This window comes from Erythranthe guttata, chromosome 3 (genome assembly GCF_056151865.1).
Source record: "Erythranthe guttata isolate IM_541 chromosome 3, IM_541, whole genome shotgun sequence".
Classification (NCBI taxonomy): domain Eukaryota; kingdom Viridiplantae; phylum Streptophyta; class Magnoliopsida; order Lamiales; family Phrymaceae; genus Erythranthe; species Erythranthe guttata.
In genome coordinates this window covers 14,256,548-14,274,081 of record NC_142535.1, presented here as the reverse complement: position 1 = coordinate 14,274,081, position 17,534 = coordinate 14,256,548, and the positions used below count along the sequence as shown (strand labels likewise).

General features: G+C 32.8%; 2 protein-coding genes and 1 non-coding gene across 3 annotated transcripts; 2 read left to right on the top strand and 1 right to left on the bottom strand.

Moving 5' to 3' along the window:
- Positions 1-1,781: 1,781 nt before the first annotated feature.
- LOC148771872 (uncharacterized) lies at positions 1,782-2,813 on the top strand. The gene has a single exon (XM_088815267.1). The coding sequence runs from the start codon at positions 1,782-1,784 to the stop codon at positions 2,811-2,813; it is 1,032 nt and encodes a 343-aa protein (XP_088671393.1).
- Positions 2,814-11,106: 8,293 nt separating this feature from the next.
- Positions 11,107-11,178, top strand: TRNAH-GUG (transfer RNA histidin (anticodon GUG)). The gene has a single exon. It is a non-coding gene; the product is annotated as a tRNA-His (tRNA).
- A 2,683-nt stretch (positions 11,179-13,861) lies between these two features.
- LOC105971284 (uroporphyrinogen-III synthase, chloroplastic) lies at positions 13,862-17,265 on the bottom strand. The gene is made up of 9 exons (XM_012996131.2): positions 16,973-17,265; positions 15,716-15,803; positions 15,436-15,502; positions 15,169-15,287; positions 14,925-15,020; positions 14,615-14,670; positions 14,425-14,510; positions 14,164-14,298; positions 13,862-14,076 (listed from the first exon to the last, which is right to left on the bottom strand). Exons 1-9 carry the CDS (start codon positions 17,183-17,185, stop codon positions 14,019-14,021), a joined length of 918 nt encoding a protein of 305 aa, XP_012851585.2. The 5' UTR covers positions 17,186-17,265; the 3' UTR covers positions 13,862-14,018.
- Between the last annotated feature and the right edge of the window lie 269 nt (positions 17,266-17,534).

Genomic DNA, 17,534 nt, shown 5'->3' with positions numbered 1-17,534 from the left:
GTTTGGCGCCTTTTTTTTTCGGTTTTCCCTCTTTCCATAAGGTAGGGGTAATAGTGTGAATGATACAAGTTTAAACATTAAATACAAATAAAATATTATTTTTCAATCATTTATATATATACTTTCTCACATATAGCTTGAACTTTGTGTTTAGTGAAAATATTTTCATCTCTATCAATTTTAGATAAAAATAAACCTGTTATTAATTTTAGTTAAATCAAATAAATTTATTACAATATAAATATATTTATTTATTTTCTTTTTTCTTTTATATATATATATATATATATAAAAAAAAAAAAAGAAAAAAAAAAGAGGTGGGGTTGGCTTGTAGGGATGCAAAAGCTGCATATATCACATGGTTGGCAATTAAAGTAGTTTGCAATTGAAAATGAAATGAATGGCAGTCGAATGAATACATGCGAGTTTTTATTTTATTTATTTTAATATTTAATATAGAGAATATATTTAATTGGCATAAAAAAAAATAAAAAAAAATAATAATAATTGATACTGAATTCACATGCTTATCTATATATCTCTCTTATCGCATGTGTATGAATCCATCATAACCACTATAAAGGTTTTGAGATTTTAATTCACTATAGATCTGGATCGTCAAAGAATGTAATATATATATATATATATATATATATATATATATATATATATATATATATATATATATATATATATATATATATATATATATAATGGAAATGGGAAATTGATATGTAGTGATGAGAAAGAACCATTATTATGAGGGCTGGTGGGAAAGTGATTCTTAATGATAGTTTACGGACTATGAAATAGACATGCCATTTACAATCCATGTGACAATTAATTTTCATAATTGGATCCTAATATCACTCTAATTGGATAATTAATTGAATATAGTAGCCATCAATAAATATCAAATAATGGTGTAATGAGCAATTCTTGCACTAAAAAGAGAAGCCCTTCGCCCAAAGTCCCTATCTTCTTGTCCGACAAGTATTTGAAAAATGTAAAACGAGGTGGCTCAACGACTCGTTAACGTAGCGGATTTACGTCTGGTGTTTACAAGAAACCAACCCCTCGTTGGAATTGAAATTCCTACATTGAATCTGCCAGTACTCAATTTTAAAACATTTCAACAACTTACCACACCGAAATCAGTTGAGTTGTACTCACACAATTCTTCATCACTTAGAAGTTAGAATTAATGGTCAATCTTTTACCCCGAAAAAATGACAGTCAATATCAAAATGATTAAATGCAAGTCATATTATTTCTTTGAGTTAGTTTATTGAATGGAAGAAAAAATGATTTTGAAACTTCTAGTGGTCTTCCATGTATAGATCTAGAGCTGTTTGTTCTCTGATAATCTCTTTTTTCTCTCATTTGTGAGAGGCTTCTTCTCTCCTTTGTGAGAGGCGGCTCCTTCCCGACCATCTGCTTGAAATTTTTCCTTTGATTTGTTTTCCCGACCTTCCAGTCTGAGATCCAATCTCGTGGTTCTTTTTCTAAATTCCCTGTTGTGTTTGTTTGTTACCCAGGGTTCATTGGAATATGGGTTATCATTTCTTCTTTTATTCATATTTGAACCCTAGTTTTCCCATTTCTCGTTATCTCGTCTGATTTGTATTGGATTTGCAATGAACTGTCTAGTTTGGAATTGCCGGGGATTGGGGGGTCGGCGGACAATTCATTCACTCAAAGATCTAATTCGAGTAAATAACCCCCAAATCATTTTTCTATCGGAAACAAAACTTTCTGTACAGAAGTTTGATGTTATCAAAATGAAGCTTAACTTGAATGGTGTAGCGGTAGAAGCAAGAGGTCGATCCGGAGGATTGGCTATGTGCTGGATTAAAGAGATTGATGTGGTTTTACAAAGCTTCTCAATGAACCATATAGATGTTCACATTTATGATGATTATAGGTCCCCACAGTGGAGATTTACAGGTTTTTACGGCAATCCGGTTGAACAGGAGCGACATCGATCATGGAACATTCTTCGACAGTTATCAACGGTCTCCAATCTGTCGTGGCTTTGTGCTGGTGATTTTAATGCATTGTTGTCGGAATCAGAAAAGAGTGGTGGTAATGGGGTTGGTTTCAGCGCATTGTCAGATTTTGGAGATTGCCTTACAGATGCAGGCTTAAGTGACTTAGGGTTCGTGGGATATCCATTTACATGGTCTAATAATAGGGCTCCCCCAAATTTTGTAGAAGAAAGACTTGATCGAGCGTGTGGTTCAGATGGGTGGAGTACGTTATTTCCTAATTATCGGGTTACTCATTTGGATGCTTGGAATTCAGATCATCGGCCAATTCTGATTGCACTTCATCATCGAATTCCTCCTGGTCGTAGTAGAAGAAAGGCTTTTCGTTTTGAGGCAATGTGGCTGAAAAACGAAGAATGTGATAAATTGATGGAAGATGGTTGGAAGAAACATAGGTCTCTTCGACAGAATCTTGAGGAGTGCATTGATAGATTTAAGCATTGGAGCTCAAACTCTTTTGGAAGCGTTAAAAAACGAGTGGTTGAACTAAAAGAGAGTATTTGCTATCTGAAACAATTACCACGTTCAGAAGCTGTTCACAATAAAATTATTGAGATTTCGGCTGAACTCGAAAGTCTTGCTGATAAAGAAGAGATGGTGTGGAGACAAAGGGCTAAAATGCATTGGATACAAGAGGGGGATAAAATACAAAATTCTTCCACGCAAAAGCTTCGAGTAGGAGGAGAAATAACACTATCACGGGGCTCCGAAACGAAGGTGGAGTTTGGTGTGAAGAGGATAATGAGATTGAAGATATTATCTTAAGTTATTTCAGGGATATTTTCAAATCAACGAACCCGTCCTTGGATCAAATGGAAGAGGTATTAACGACAATGGAATCGAGAGTTGGCCGAGAGATGAATGCTTCTTTTTTACGAGAATATACGGATGATGAGGTGAGATACTCTCTTGAGTGTATGCAGCCACTAAAGTCTCCAGGCCCAGATGGACTACCTGCCATATTTTTCCAAAAGTACTGGAGTATAGTAGGGAAGGATGTAACAACTTGGGTGTTGGCTATCCTCAATCATGGTGAGGCTCCAAATTTATACAACCATACTCATATTACCCTTATTCCTAAATGTTCAAATCCGGAGACAGTGGCGCAATTTCGCCCAATAAGCCTGAGCAACGTGGTTTATAAGTTGGTTTCCAAATGTATAGTGAATAGGTTGAAGCCGTTTATGAATGCAATCATTTCGATTTCCCAATCTGCTTTTGTACCATCTCGTTTAATAACAGATAATGTTCTTATTGCATTCGAGTTGACCCATTACATGAAAAGAAGCCCAGCGGAACATATGGCGGTTAAACTGGATATGAGTAAAGCTTATGACAGATTAGAGTGGTCTTTTCTTCGATTGGCGATGTTGCGACTAGGCTTCGATCGACGAGTGGTTGATTTGATTATGAGATGTGTCACTTCAGTGACGTATTCTGTTGTTCTTAATGGTAGGCACTTTGGTTTGATAAACCCCGAGCAGGGTATTCGGCAGGGTGATCCGCTCTCGCCATACTTGTTTCTCTTTTGTGCCGAGGCCCTTAGTGCATTGTTCAGAAAAGAAGAATCGAGAGGAAATCTTTTGGGGTTGTCGGTGTGCAATGGGGCCCCAACTATTTCTCATCTAATGTTTGCCGACGACACTATTATATTTTGCAAAGCCAATAAAAACTCTGCCCACAGTATACGAGATGCTCTTGGTCTGTATGAGAGAGCTTCGGGCCAGATAATAAATTATCAAAAGTCGAGTATACTCTTCAGTAAGACGTCGCGACGAGAATCGATTGATGAAATTAAGTTGCTCCTCCCGATGGAAATTGTCGATAAGCATGAGAAATATTTGGGTCTCCCCTCAGTTATTGGAAAATCGAAACGTGAAGTTTTTTCTAATATTCGAGACAGGGTCTGCCAAAGACTCAAAGGGTGGAAGGAAAAATGGCTCTCCAGGGGAGGAAAAGAGATTCTTATCAAATCGGTGTTACAAGCCATCCCATCTTATGCTATGGGTTGCTTCAAGCTTCCAGGTTATTTCTCGAGAGAAATTGAACAGTTAATGGCACGGTTTTGGTGGGAAAATACCAAAGGGAAAGGAATTCATTGGGCTAAATGGAGCGATCTTTGTTTTAGTAAGCAATCGGGGGGACTAGGATTTCGGGATCTTGAAGCGTTTAACATGGCACTGCTTGCCAAACAACTTTGGAGACTGCTTGTGACACCCAATAGTCTTTTAGGTCAAGTACTAAAGGCGAGATATTATCCACACACTGATATCTTAGGAGCAAGGTTGGGTTCTAATCCCTCGTTTACGTGGCGTAGCATATTTGGATCTAAACGAATTTTAGAGGCGGGGTTGCGCTGGAGAGTGGGGGATGGGAAGTCTATATTGATTTGGAAACATCGATGGCTGCCTAGGGAATCTACCTTTAAACCGATCACGCCGCAGGCCAATTTCCCCCCCGATATGAGGGTTAGCGAGCTTATTTTGGGTGAATCAAACCAATGGAACGAAATGAGGATCCGAGAAATATTTATGGAGGATGATCAGAGTGATATTCTTGCTATTCCCCTTGGGAGTTCAATCAACAAAGACATTCAGGTTTGGCATTATAACCAAAATGGTCGTTTTTCGGTTCGTAGTGCTTACAATCTTGCAGTTCGACTGGAAAATGAGATCTCCAATCCTGCGTCGAGCAGTTCCATTAACAACACCTCAACTCCGTGGAAATGGATATGGAAGCTGAATCTCCCAAATAAGATAAAAATATTTGCATGGAGAGCTTGTAAAAACCTCCTTCCCACCAAAGATAATCTTTATAAAAGGAAGATAACAGTTGATAATTTTTGTGGTCGGTGTGAGTGCGAGGTTGAAGATATATTTCACTGTTTCTCCAGTTGCTCTTTCTCGAGGCAAGTATGGGCTCTTAGTAATGTTTCCTGGATTGTGCATCAGTGGAAGGGGGATAATATGAGAGAGTGGTTGCTGAGTATGAGAAGGTCGACCGATATTGTCGAGTTTGAGAAATGTGTGCTTATTTGTTGGGCTATTTGGTTTGCGCGAAATCGTTTTGTTTTCGAGGATGAGTTCAAAGAAGTTATGGAGGTCATCTCTTTTGTTGGAAGAATTGAAGATCAGTTGCGTCACCCGGCAGCTCGAGTCCTCATGAATCAGCTTTCTACAAGAACACTAAAGGCTCATTGGACTCCGCCGACTACGAATGTGATTAAGGTCAACTTTGATGTGGCTATCAATTCAAAGGACAAATGTGTTGGTGTAGGAATTGTGGCTCGAACCCATTTGGGTGAGTGTGTGGGCTGGAACTCGATTTGTATAAACCAACCTCTGTACCCCACCTCGGCTGAAGCAAAAGCAGCACTCTTAGCGGTGGAATTTGCGCAAGGAAGATCATGGACCAAAATCGTTCTAGAAGGAGACTCCGCCGTGGTTATTGCAGCAATCTGTGACGGATGTGAAGAATGGTCAGTGTACGGAAACATTATCACAGATATTCATGCCCTTGCAAACTCGTTTGAGTTTTTTTCTACCAACCATGTCCGAAGAACTGGGAATCGAGTAGCACATAATATTGCTCGACTCTGTTTTCAAGATGATTTTTGTACTGAGTCTTTACCTCTTGAGATTCAACAATTTGTAACTTCTGATTTGACTTTATAATATAAATCGTCCTTTCGTTCTCAAAAAAAAAAAAAAGTTAGTTTATTGAATTAATTATAAAGCCCATTTGAATTTTGACCACGTATCGCCAAATTCGTATAATTATAAATACAATTAATCGCATAAAATCCATGAAGTTAGATTCTCTAATTTTGCATTAAAAGTGAATAAAATAAGGTCAATATTTAATCTTCGGTGTATTTATGACTTTACCTAATTGTTCTAGCAGCACTAATTATAGGCACCAAAGAGACACCATTATGTTCCATAACACACAATTAGTAAGTCATTATCTCCCTGCACTAAAGGCTTAGAATTATTTAGTCATAATAATTCGTTTCACGGACACATTTAAAAATATTTGTGAAACTTAAGATTTGTTGTGGGACAAAAATATGTGTGAAAATTAAACCAAGATACTTGATACTTAATTTGGAATTATCCGTTAAAAGTTCGTTTGAGCTTAATTTCTTAACATAACAAATGAAGTTTGAAAACATATTTCATTTTATATGCAAAAATCAAGCTACTCGACTTGGATACATGTTCGGTTCGATTAACGTCAGTTCGATCTTGACTCGATTGTTATCAAATCAGGCTCAAACTCAACTTTAAAAGCTCGATAAAAAATATACAATATTGGATAATCATGCATTAGAATCAACTCAATTTTTTCGTATTTACATTATTAGCAAATAAAGGGGTTGTAATCAAAAGGATCAGTATCAAAGTTAGAAATTTCAGAAAAAAATCTATTTTTTTTCGGCGAAAAACTAATTCCAATTTCGTTTAGGAATTTTCAAAAAAATTGAAAATCACAATTTCATAAATTATATTAAAAAAATATTCTATAATCGAAAATATTCATATCGAAATTTGTAATTTCCTTTTTCTTAGTATCTACAGTATAACATACATAATAATCGAAATTTGGTATTTGAGATGGAATTTTTGGGAAATCTTGAAAATTAAAATTGGATTCAAATCTGAAATCTAGTGTATATATATATATATATATATATATATATATATATATATATACAAATTACGTTTTGAAATAAAAACAATCAAAAATTTCAAAATTCGAAATGAAGAATATTGTTATAAAATCGAAAACATGGGGATCAAAATCGACGGAATTCCGACCCCTTTCCAAATGAATCACAATTTGAAATTCAAATTTAAAAACTCAAAATCAAATTTAAGAAATCTTTTGCAAATTAAATCGATCCATTTACTCGAAACCCCTGGTAAGATTTCTTGATCTCTTCTGAAATTGAATTAATTTTGTTCCATGTTTGACCGAATAGCTTCATAATCGAAACATTGTCAGGCAATAATTAATTATCCCAATATATTCTTTGCAATCTCTAAACATTAATTTAATTAATAATAAACCCATACATAACAAACAATTAATTACAAACATTTATGCAATTAACTTTTCTTAGGATGGAAACAAAGTCTGACCAAGATGTCAGCAAAACAACAAATGTTGTAACTTGTAACCATGCAACTGGGACATATTAACTAATTATTATTATTATTAGTTTAATTTTTTTTGTTATTAATTTCCTTCAATGGATCGAAAATGGGTTTTTCGGTAAATGTCCAATACTTTTCGAAAGTAAAAAATAATGGATTTCAATTTTTTGTTCCTAAAAATTTAGAATGCAAAAAATTCATTCCGATTTCGGAATGCCTCAGAATTGGCGTAATTTAGAAAATTTTGGAAATTACATTAGTTTATTATCCCTTGTTCCAAGTTCAGATATAATGGAAATTTTCACGATATTTTTCTATCTTTTTTGAATTTTTGCAGGAAAATGCAAAAAAAGTCAAAAGCAAAGTTCGACAAAACACAATAATTAAAAACACTTATAGGAACAACTAATTGAAAAATAGATTTTCTTATAAGAAAAAATACAACATAAAGTCTCTGGTACCAATTAATCTTTTATAACTTTTTAATTTACTTGATCTTCGATATTTATACTTTTCATATAAACTATACATAAATTATTTTATGATATTAAAAAATATATCATAAAATTATTTTTATAATTTGAAAAATCATAAAAATATTCGGAACTAAAATCGTATCGAGAATTGAAATATTCGGTAATTTTATATACCATGCCGATTATGTCCCAAATAAATTCGGAAAAATCAAAAAATCGGAACTTCAAAAACCGATATGAAAAATACGGCTCCAAATACGGATATCTTCCGATTGAAATTAGGGGTGAGCATAAAAACCGAAAAACCGAAAAACCGAACCGAAATACCGAAAAATCGAGCCGTTTTAAACCGTACCGAATAGTAAACCGCATGTACGGTTTTTTATTTTTGAAATACCGAATTATTCGGTTCGGTATGGTGGAAAGGTAAATAACCGAACCGAAAAGCCGAACCGAACCGAAACTATAAAATGACTTCATTTTATATAATACATGTATTATTTTACCCTAATATTTATTTTCTATCTTTCAACTACTTGTCTCATTCTAAGCATTTGTTCATAAATTGAGACATTGTATTTTATTTATTTAGTACTTAAAAATTTACATGAGTTCATGGTTTTAAATTTTAATAATGTGGTAGATAAAAGTAGGGAAAAAAATGAAGCATAATACATCATCTATAAATTACGTTAAGTCCTATGAAATTAAAGATTTTATATTTTCATTGCATTAGTAAGTTGTGAAAGTAATTGTAATTGTATTATTTTGTTTGTACAACTTGAATATATAGTTACGCTTGAACCAAAAAATAACCGAAACCGAACCGAAAAAAACCGAAACCGAAAGAAACCGAACCGATAAAAAACCGACATACACGGTTTTTTATTTTACAAAAACCGATATATTCGGTTCGGTTCGGGTTTTGGCTAAAACCGACCTAATTGAAATTGATGAAATTTGGAAATCTCACCGCGATTTCCACCCTTCATGAAATACATCAAACAATAAATAATTTCACATTTTTTATATAAATATATTTGTACACTTGTAGTCATCGGTTAGTATAGGAAGGACAAATTTAATTTGTAGATGCCTAGATGGTGAAATATCAATTTCGAGAAAACCAATTAAAAACCGCCGGAAGTATTTTTCAGGTAAATATTAATTGTTTTATCAAGAAATATCCATTAATTACCAGACAAGAATAAAATCAATTTGTGGCAACCATATAATAAATGTCTAACCATGTGTTACTAAAATACAAAAAAATAAAAAAATCATTTTATTTATTTAATTTTTTTTTTAAATTAAGATACATTAATCTATCATTTTTTAAATATGATTTTACTGCTACAATGCAAACAAAGGTTGCTTATTTTTATCAAAATTTTCTCAAAACATTTTTTCTAAAATAAAATGTAAATATGCTCCAAAATCGACCAAATATACTCTCGACTCTCGAATCTCAACTTCTCAATTATTAATAGTTCCTAATCAATTCATAGAAAATTGGCAACAAAATGTGTTTAAAAAAAAAAAACAACTTCCATTTATATCATGAAATATAAAATGGGTGCATAATTATGCCAAATTATTACATATTTTTTTTGTAAAGACTACACAAATTTTTATTAAGATAAGAGATTTATATATATAATTCACTAAATAAGGCTAAAAGATATTGATAGGAGAAAGGCAAACATTATCAACCACTTCCAATTACGTGTCTCAGTCGATTGCTTTGGCATCAATAATACTACCCTACCTAATTATTTGAGGTTTAATTTAATTGCATTATAAATATAAGTTTTTTCTTCATTTTAATTTTTTTTACATATATCTTAAATCCAAAAAACCGTAATTTTCATTTTTTTTAACATATATCGCGACTTTCTTTTTTAATTTTTATTTTTACAAAAATAATTCACAGTTACATACGTGCACTATGCAAATTTCACTATCGTGCAATAATTCGCAAACCAAACCACTCGAAATGTATAAATAATTGCACTGATCAAATTATGATTTTGTGACGAGCTCGAATCGAAAAATATAGCAATCGTGAATCGTTAAAGAACTCGTACAAATTCATTTTTTTTTCAATATAACTTTATTACCTAAATAAAAAATAGGACCATAGACATTTTTGGCTTTGTCTGCTCTTCTTTCAGGAAGTGGTGTTATGAAGCAAATGGACCATATGTAATAACAATAATGCACTATCATTATCACTAAAGCTGGATATTTAAAAAGTGGGCAACTAACTTTTTGTACTAAAAAAAAAAACACTTTTTTTGTTTTATTTTTAAATGGGTAATTGAAAATCAATATCAATTACAATATCCCCACTTTAATTATTGAACTCTATCCCCAATATTAAAGTTCACTCACTTCCATCAATTTTTTTTCTTTTATATTATACTTATCATAATAAAACCTTCGATTTGATTTGTATTAATGCTAGAATTTAATAAAAGAATGTTTTATTTAATAAATAGCGGTTTAGAATGGGTAATATATATCACATTAAGGATTTAATTGAGAGAATACTTTTGAAAAATAAAAGGGTTTGCAAAAGATTGTTTTTTGAGTATTATAAGTGAATTTTTTTTGTTAAAAATTCCGAAGTGTTGACAATAACACCTAATAATAAGGATAAGCATTTTTGTTTCTCGTACAGTTTGCAAGTTATTATACGTGAGTGTAGAGTTTACCCAGTGCAGCTATATTGTTGGTTGCAGGTTCCTTCGTTACCAAAAAAAGAAAACAATAAGCATTTTTTTTTCTTGTTTCAATAAAAATCACGCAATTTAATGTTATATTTCTAAAAAATTCATCGATTATATAGGATGTTGTGACTATTGAAATTTTGATTTCATCCTTATAACTAATTCTATACACAATTGAACTTACACTTATAAAACAATGTCGTCTTAAGCGTTTGGGTGCATTTGGTTCGAGTATTCACTAAAAAACGAAACATAACAAATTAACTATATAGGGTTCGATGATTTCCAGCACGAGATAATTCGTAAAGGTGCGATTTTCGGTATTTTGGTTCGTATTTCTTCATTTTCTCGTTTTTTCATTTTTTTTTCTTGCAAGGACACTTGATACATACATGGCTACATTATTTAGGAAAGGCCAGAATGTGTAATCTCCATTGTTTTCTGTGGTCTCACTTTTTGTGAGCATGACAACAAAATAGAAATAATTAACTAAGACCCTTTTCTTCTTTTCTTTTTTGTGGTGTGAAGTCATTAGTCATTACACAAAAGATAGAAAAAAGCTACATTTCTATCTTTTGGGACTTGATTATCAGTTCTAACATATTTATCCACCTCAACCACTTATTATGCTTTGTTTGACGGTTTATATTTATTACTATAATAATATAAACGCTAGAAACTTAGCATCAAAGTGGCTGTAGTTTAGTGGTAAGAATTCCACGTTGTGGCCGTGGAGACCTGGGCTCGAATCCCAGCAGCCACACTTAATAAAGTTTTTTTTCTATTTTTCTTAATTGAATATATGAGGGAGAAAAAAAAAATTAGAACTGAAATTTTGAATATCACTTATTCTGATCCATATTTTTACAATATTTTTCATTTCGAATCCCAAAAGTACAAATTTTCCAAAATGTTTTGATGTAATTGTAATATATGAGTTCAATTTTTTTTTAACCGATTTTATTTTTCAAAACTTCCACGTCTTCTCGGAAAAATAAATTGCATTTATTATATCATCGTTATTAAGTACGTATATTATCCGAAAGTTCTTCTTGACTATATCATCCTTATTAAGGGTTGGAACAAAATTAAAATTAGTTTTCCAATTCCCAAACGAAAAAGAAAAAAAAAAAAAAACTATTTTTTTCTGAGAAAGTGTCAACTTTGATTGGACCAACCCGATTTTCACCCCTAATGAGACGAGAGATGAATCAAGGGTATGAAATGAATCATATAGATTGAGTAAGATTTACATTTTCTTAAAACCCCAATATAAAAAGAAGAACTTGGAAACGTAACTCAAACTCAATGTGTAAAAGTATAAATGAACAAATTAAATAGCATCAAGCTGTTCTTATACCTTCAACTTTACAAAAGTTCTACAAATGATTTTAAGCTTCACGAGCTTCCATTTTTGTCCATTTTGCAGCCTTTTCTTCTTTAAATAAAAAATTCATTTTTTTTATCAAAATAAATAAATAAATCCATTTTCGATATTTAGTTTGAGCCGGTGGATCTCGGCTCACTTACAATCCAAAAAATATGCATGTTAGATTATACTAGTTCACTTAATAGTATTTTTCACGAATCACAAATCACCGTATTTTGAAAAGATAATATTATATTTTGATTTACGTTATGCTACCTAATGTTAATACCCCTTCAAAAAAAATTCTGAGGCGATGCCCAAAACCCTCTTCACAAATTACAATGGGGAGTTGATAAATGCAGTTTCGATTTTACGAATACTGTTTCAATTTTTAGAAGCCTTCTCTCTATGGTTGATGAATGTGCTTTTGCAAACCTAGTTTGAGAGCGTGAGGGAGAAAAAAAAAAAGCCTATAGAGAAGAAAAAGTGGGGGAAGAGAGAGAAAATAAATAGTACTCGTAAAATTGAAATTGTATAAATAAATTTCATGTTACACTTCGGCCGCTAGAAAAAGCAGGACAAAAGTTTAAACGAGTTAAAAACATCGACTAATGAACTTAATTAAGAGGATAAATTATTATTAATGACGCTAAAATATTATTACGCACAATATTATTTGATAGACGAGACAAAAAAGGTTCGATGTCGACTTTTTCTAACCGATCGAACGATTAGATCGTTGTATACTAATTAACTATTAAGTACTCATGAAAGTGTCCAAAAACATTGTTATTCAACGCCACATGGTTCTACCTTGTCTTCTTATTGACAGAATCTTAATCCAACAAATTAAATGTTTTTAATTTTCTGAAATTAGCAAAATTTAATATAATCAGTGGAAGATTCCAAACTACATGTGTGGAAAAAACAAAAAGAATCTGGTAATGAGACAAATTAGAGAAACATATATAGTAAAGAATATTTTCACATTTAATTATTAACCAGTCATATTAATATAGATAGCATATTCGATTTGGCTTTGCCAGCTGTCATATCCTCACCATGCATGATTGTCCTCTATTCTTTCCAAATAAAATATTTCAGTATTCACGTGTGCCTATTTTTCAGCAACGAGTACAAAAGACCAGAGATCTATGTCAAGACAAATGGGATAAATATAGTTTTCATCCCTTAAGTTTGCATTAATTCCACATTTAGTCCCTTATGTTCACGAAAAATACATTTGATACCTCAAGTTTTAAAAATTCAACACTTTTAATAATTTCTGTCAATTTTCCGTTAGTAACTATGGAGTCGAGAATTTGCTCAAAACTGTCTTAACTGACGGACTAACAGTAAATTGACGGAAATGACCAAAAGTGTTAAATTGTTGAAATATGAGGGATCAAATGTGTTTTTTGTGAACATTCGGGACAAACAGTGAAATCAATGCAAACTTGAGAGGTGAAAACTGTAATTTACCCTAGACAAATATATCATTATTATAGGGTAAATTACGAGCATCCGTGAAGTAAGGTCAAACTACGAAAAAAAAACTCCTCAATTTAACTATGAATCTTCTTACACGTCCACCTTTATGGTGTCAAATTCAACATAATCTTCTAGATTCCGTGGAATATTCTTTAGTTTGTACTCATTTTGTACAAAAATGCAGTTTTTGATGCAGATATTTACAAGACAAGAGCCACATCTTATGATCATCTTATTTCAAAATCAGGAGCTCGAACGGAGTAACAGTTGGTACAAACTAGATAATATTCCACATAATCTAGAAGATTCCACTAAATTTAAAACCACAAGGGTGAAGGTGTAAGAAAATTCATTGAGGGATGATTGTAATTACCCAAACAAGATGGATTTCTTCGTAATTTAACCTTACCTCAGGGGGTGACCGTAATTTACCCTATATTGTAATTACCCAAACAAGATGGATTTCTTCGTAATTTAACCTTACATCAGGGGGTGACCGTAATTTACCCTATATTTATATTATATCAACATGGAGCTACACTAAACAACTTCTGTACAAGAAAAAAACTATTGAAAGCAATAATAATTAAAATCAAGATAGGTATTTTTATTTTGGGTAATGAAAAAATATATTTACACTCGAGATATTAATTAACATTAATCGCTCTAAAAAAATGTCGTTAACCGAATTTATATATATATCCTTGGCTACCTCATAGATACATTACCGCAGATGTACATGGTTAGATCTTCTGCAACTGGTTTTCGACTTGTAAGGCTTCCAAAATGCTATTAACCCACCTGAACAAAAAAGTCGAATTATATTTTGAAATCTGATGTGGCGACATAATACATATATACATACACATATATATGTTACAAAAATACCCTTCAATGCCTGGATTTTCGGGATAGTATACATTCCTCAACCCCTGTTTCTTGGCAGAAACGGCAGTTGTCTCCCCGATACACGCAACAGCGTTATCCCATTTTCGTGTTTCCGGTATTAAGCTAATCCAAGCCCTGGTTAGTAGAAGTGATTCCGTAATTGGTTCGATACGAAATACAATGGAATATATAAAAAAAATAATAAAATAAGGTATACACGTGATTAAGCGTAGCCTATCACAAGTTATCGGACCAGTTTACCGAATTGCAGAAGGTGATGCTACAGCAATAACAGCAGCAGAAAGTGCTTGTTCCAAAATCTTCTCGTCCACATTATTTACGGGCTCCTGCAAGAAAAATAAAATCCTCCGACGAAAAATACGAGTTAAATTAAAAATTTAAAGGCCATTTAATTAATGTTTTGAATTTACTTATATAGAATTTCTCGTACCGTGGTATATGTGTTCAGTCTTGTAACCTCAAACCCACGCTTTGCGAGACCTTCCTCTAAAACAGAGATTGAATTGAATCGTAACTTGAATTTCACGAGTTATATAATATGCACAAAAACGATGAAATCCAGCAGTATACAATTGATTAGTTCTGGTATTTTTTACGAGTAATCTTTGTTTTTTTGCATGTGCTTGGTTGTTTATCAATATAATATGATCATGTTTGAAGTATCAGAACTTCGAATTACATTAAGCTCCGAACGTCAAATTAGTCGATTTTAAAAATTAAAAATATATTTTAGCTCTCACCGATTTCATGGCCAGCTTTTGCAGAAGCGGGATACAAAGCAGTGCACCTTCCGTTTCCGTCGTTCGGAAGCTCAGCTGCCAAAACCTTGCCAATAGCTGATTAAATCACAGCTTAAAGTTATTTACTGTACACGAATGAAAAAAGTTACACTAGCAGAAAGGTATGCCTATGTCGGCGCTCTTTCTCTTTTTAATTTGTTTTATTTATAGTGTGTAGAAATACGGAAAATATCTTTAAAAACACCTTTTGATGGTGAAAAGGCCACATTCAGGCTTTGTTTTGACGGAGGCTGAAGTTTCTCGAATACACTCGCTGTACCAGCTCCAACAACTCCGACCCTAACTTTCGGTGTTCCTGCAGCTCTGTCGATCAAAATCTTGAGATGATGAATGAAATCAGCCAATAGGATATCCACACGATTAATTAGTAACTTGTTATCTAGGCAAGACACTTGCGATTTTTTTTTATTTTTTTTTATTTAGAATTATTGTTGAAGCTGCTGAATCTTACTTCCACGCATCGAGAAAAACTACACCAGCTTCGGGTGAAGTTATGATGATCCAGTCGAATGAAGTGCCTGCAGCACGATGAATAATCAGATATATTAACGACTATTCAATACAATATATATATATATATATACACACATTTTTGAACAGGGGAACTATCTTAAAAAGAGCAATACAGCTCGTATTTGCTGGTAGCAAAGGATTGGAAATGGAAATGAAAAATGCCTCAACTCTTCAAACACCACGAAAAAAACAAAGGCATGAAATCATTTGGTTCTTACTCCTTAATACGGAAGAAAGCTTGTCTGAATCAGGTAACCTCGTATGCTGAATCAGCGGAAGCTCCAGAGAGGTAATCCCACGAGTTGCCTGAAAAATAGGAACATGTTACAACCCCGTACTAAGGTTTACGATGAAATACTCTAGAGATTTATGCTATTGAGAGGAACTTAGCAAACACATGTCGAGTTGACATTCAAGAATCGCTTGCTATAATTGCAGGGTAAGCAAATTTATTAGTCGAAAGACAACGTAGGTACAATCAGTTCCACGCGGGAAAGGAAATAGAAAGAGTTCCAGTCGATCGAATAATATAGATCAACTATACTTAGATCTTAGAGCTTGTGCTCGTTGTTAAGCCACATCCTCTCTTCTCACAAGAAAACAATATTACATTTGATATAGTAACAACATCCTATTCATCCTTTCTCAGAAACCCCTTCAGACCCAATCCAAATTAGTTAGTTGATAATTTTTTGGGTAAATTACGGCGACCTGATGGTAGGTCAAATTACGAAAAAATCCCTCATGTCTGGGTACAACCACTCCTTAACTATGAATCTTCTTACACGTCCACCCGTATGGTGTCAAATTCAATAGAATTTTCTACATTCCGTGGAATCTTCTCTACGTTGTACTCGTTTTGTGCAGTTTTGTGCAAAAATACAGTTTCTAATGCACCACAATCTGATATTTACAAGCCAAGATGCACCACAATCTGAGACTTACAAGCCAAGAGACACATCTTACGATCATCTTGTTTCAAAATGTGAAGCTTGAATGGGATAAAATGGGTACAAATTGGAGAATATTTCACGTAATCTAGAAAATTCCACTAAATGTGACACTAGAAGGGTGAACGTGAAAGAAGATTCATATTTGAAGTTTTTTTGTAATTTGACGTTAACTCGGGGGTTGTCGTAATTTGCCCTAATTTTGTTTTCCTGAATCCATCATTTCTAAAACAACAACATTTCAACCACACACACAAAAAAAAAAAAAAAAAAAAAAAAAGGAACATCAACAGAGAAATATAGAAAAACCACAAACACCAGCTAATTCCATTTTCAGTAATCTGCACCTTTTTTATATATAACAGTAATGCAATACAAAAGCGTATTATTCCCCCAGCAAAACTAGTGATGTACAATCCCTATCTCAATACAAATTCAACAAATTATTCAATTAAATTTCCAAAAAAAAAAAATAGAATTCAGCATAAAGGGAATAAATAATTCCGTAAGAAACGAATGAATTACCAAAGCGTCAATAAGTTTGCAGTTTTTGCCGCGCTCTCTCGTCACGACGACTTTAGGATTTGAAGATAAAGGCGGCAAATTAGCTGAAAATGAAGCGAAAGCCTCAATTTTGAGGAATATTCTTCTGCTCCGAAGCTGCGAAGAAGAAGATGAAGAGGAGCATTGAATTGCAGCAGGAACCGGAGAGAAGTTAGAGAGAGAAAATGCAGCCATTTTTTTTCCTGTGTTGAGCTTGCCCCGAAAAGAGGGCACATGGATCGGGATTACATGTAGTAATTAAATGTAATTCTAAAATGTTAAAAAGAAAAAATAACTTTTTATTCTTTTATTTATTTATTTTTATTTTCATATTTTTTTGAGAAAAATATGTTAATTACAAAGAAAAATCTTAAATGTATCTGAAATTCCAATTTTCGCCGGTTCCAATCCGAAAAGTTCTGATTTTTGATAACCTTTTTCATTCTGACTTACGAAATTTTGATTTTTGAAATTTCCCAATTTTTTTTGGATTTAGAATTGAAATTATATAACAAAAAACTTATAGAATTTCCGATCCGATTTA

What these genes read in the sequence shown, in the direction of transcription:
- LOC105971284 (XM_012996131.2), bottom strand. Translation starts at nt 17,185, where the DNA reads ATGGCTGCATTTTCTCTCTCTAACTTCTCTCCGGTTCCTGCTGCAATT. An exon ending in GCAAACTTATTGACGCTTTG is followed by an intron (nt 15,804 to 16,972) that starts GTAATTCATTCG and finishes CCTATTTTTCAG; the next exon opens with GCAACTCGTGGGATTACCTC. An exon ending in GAAAATCCAGGCATTGAAGG is followed by an intron (nt 14,077 to 14,163) that starts GTATTTTTGTAA and finishes TTTTTTGTTCAG; the next exon opens with GTGGGTTAATAGCATTTTGG.
- LOC148771872 (XM_088815267.1), top strand. Translation starts at nt 1,782, where the DNA reads ATGAAGCTTAACTTGAATGGTGTAGCGGTAGAAGCAAGAGGTCGATCC.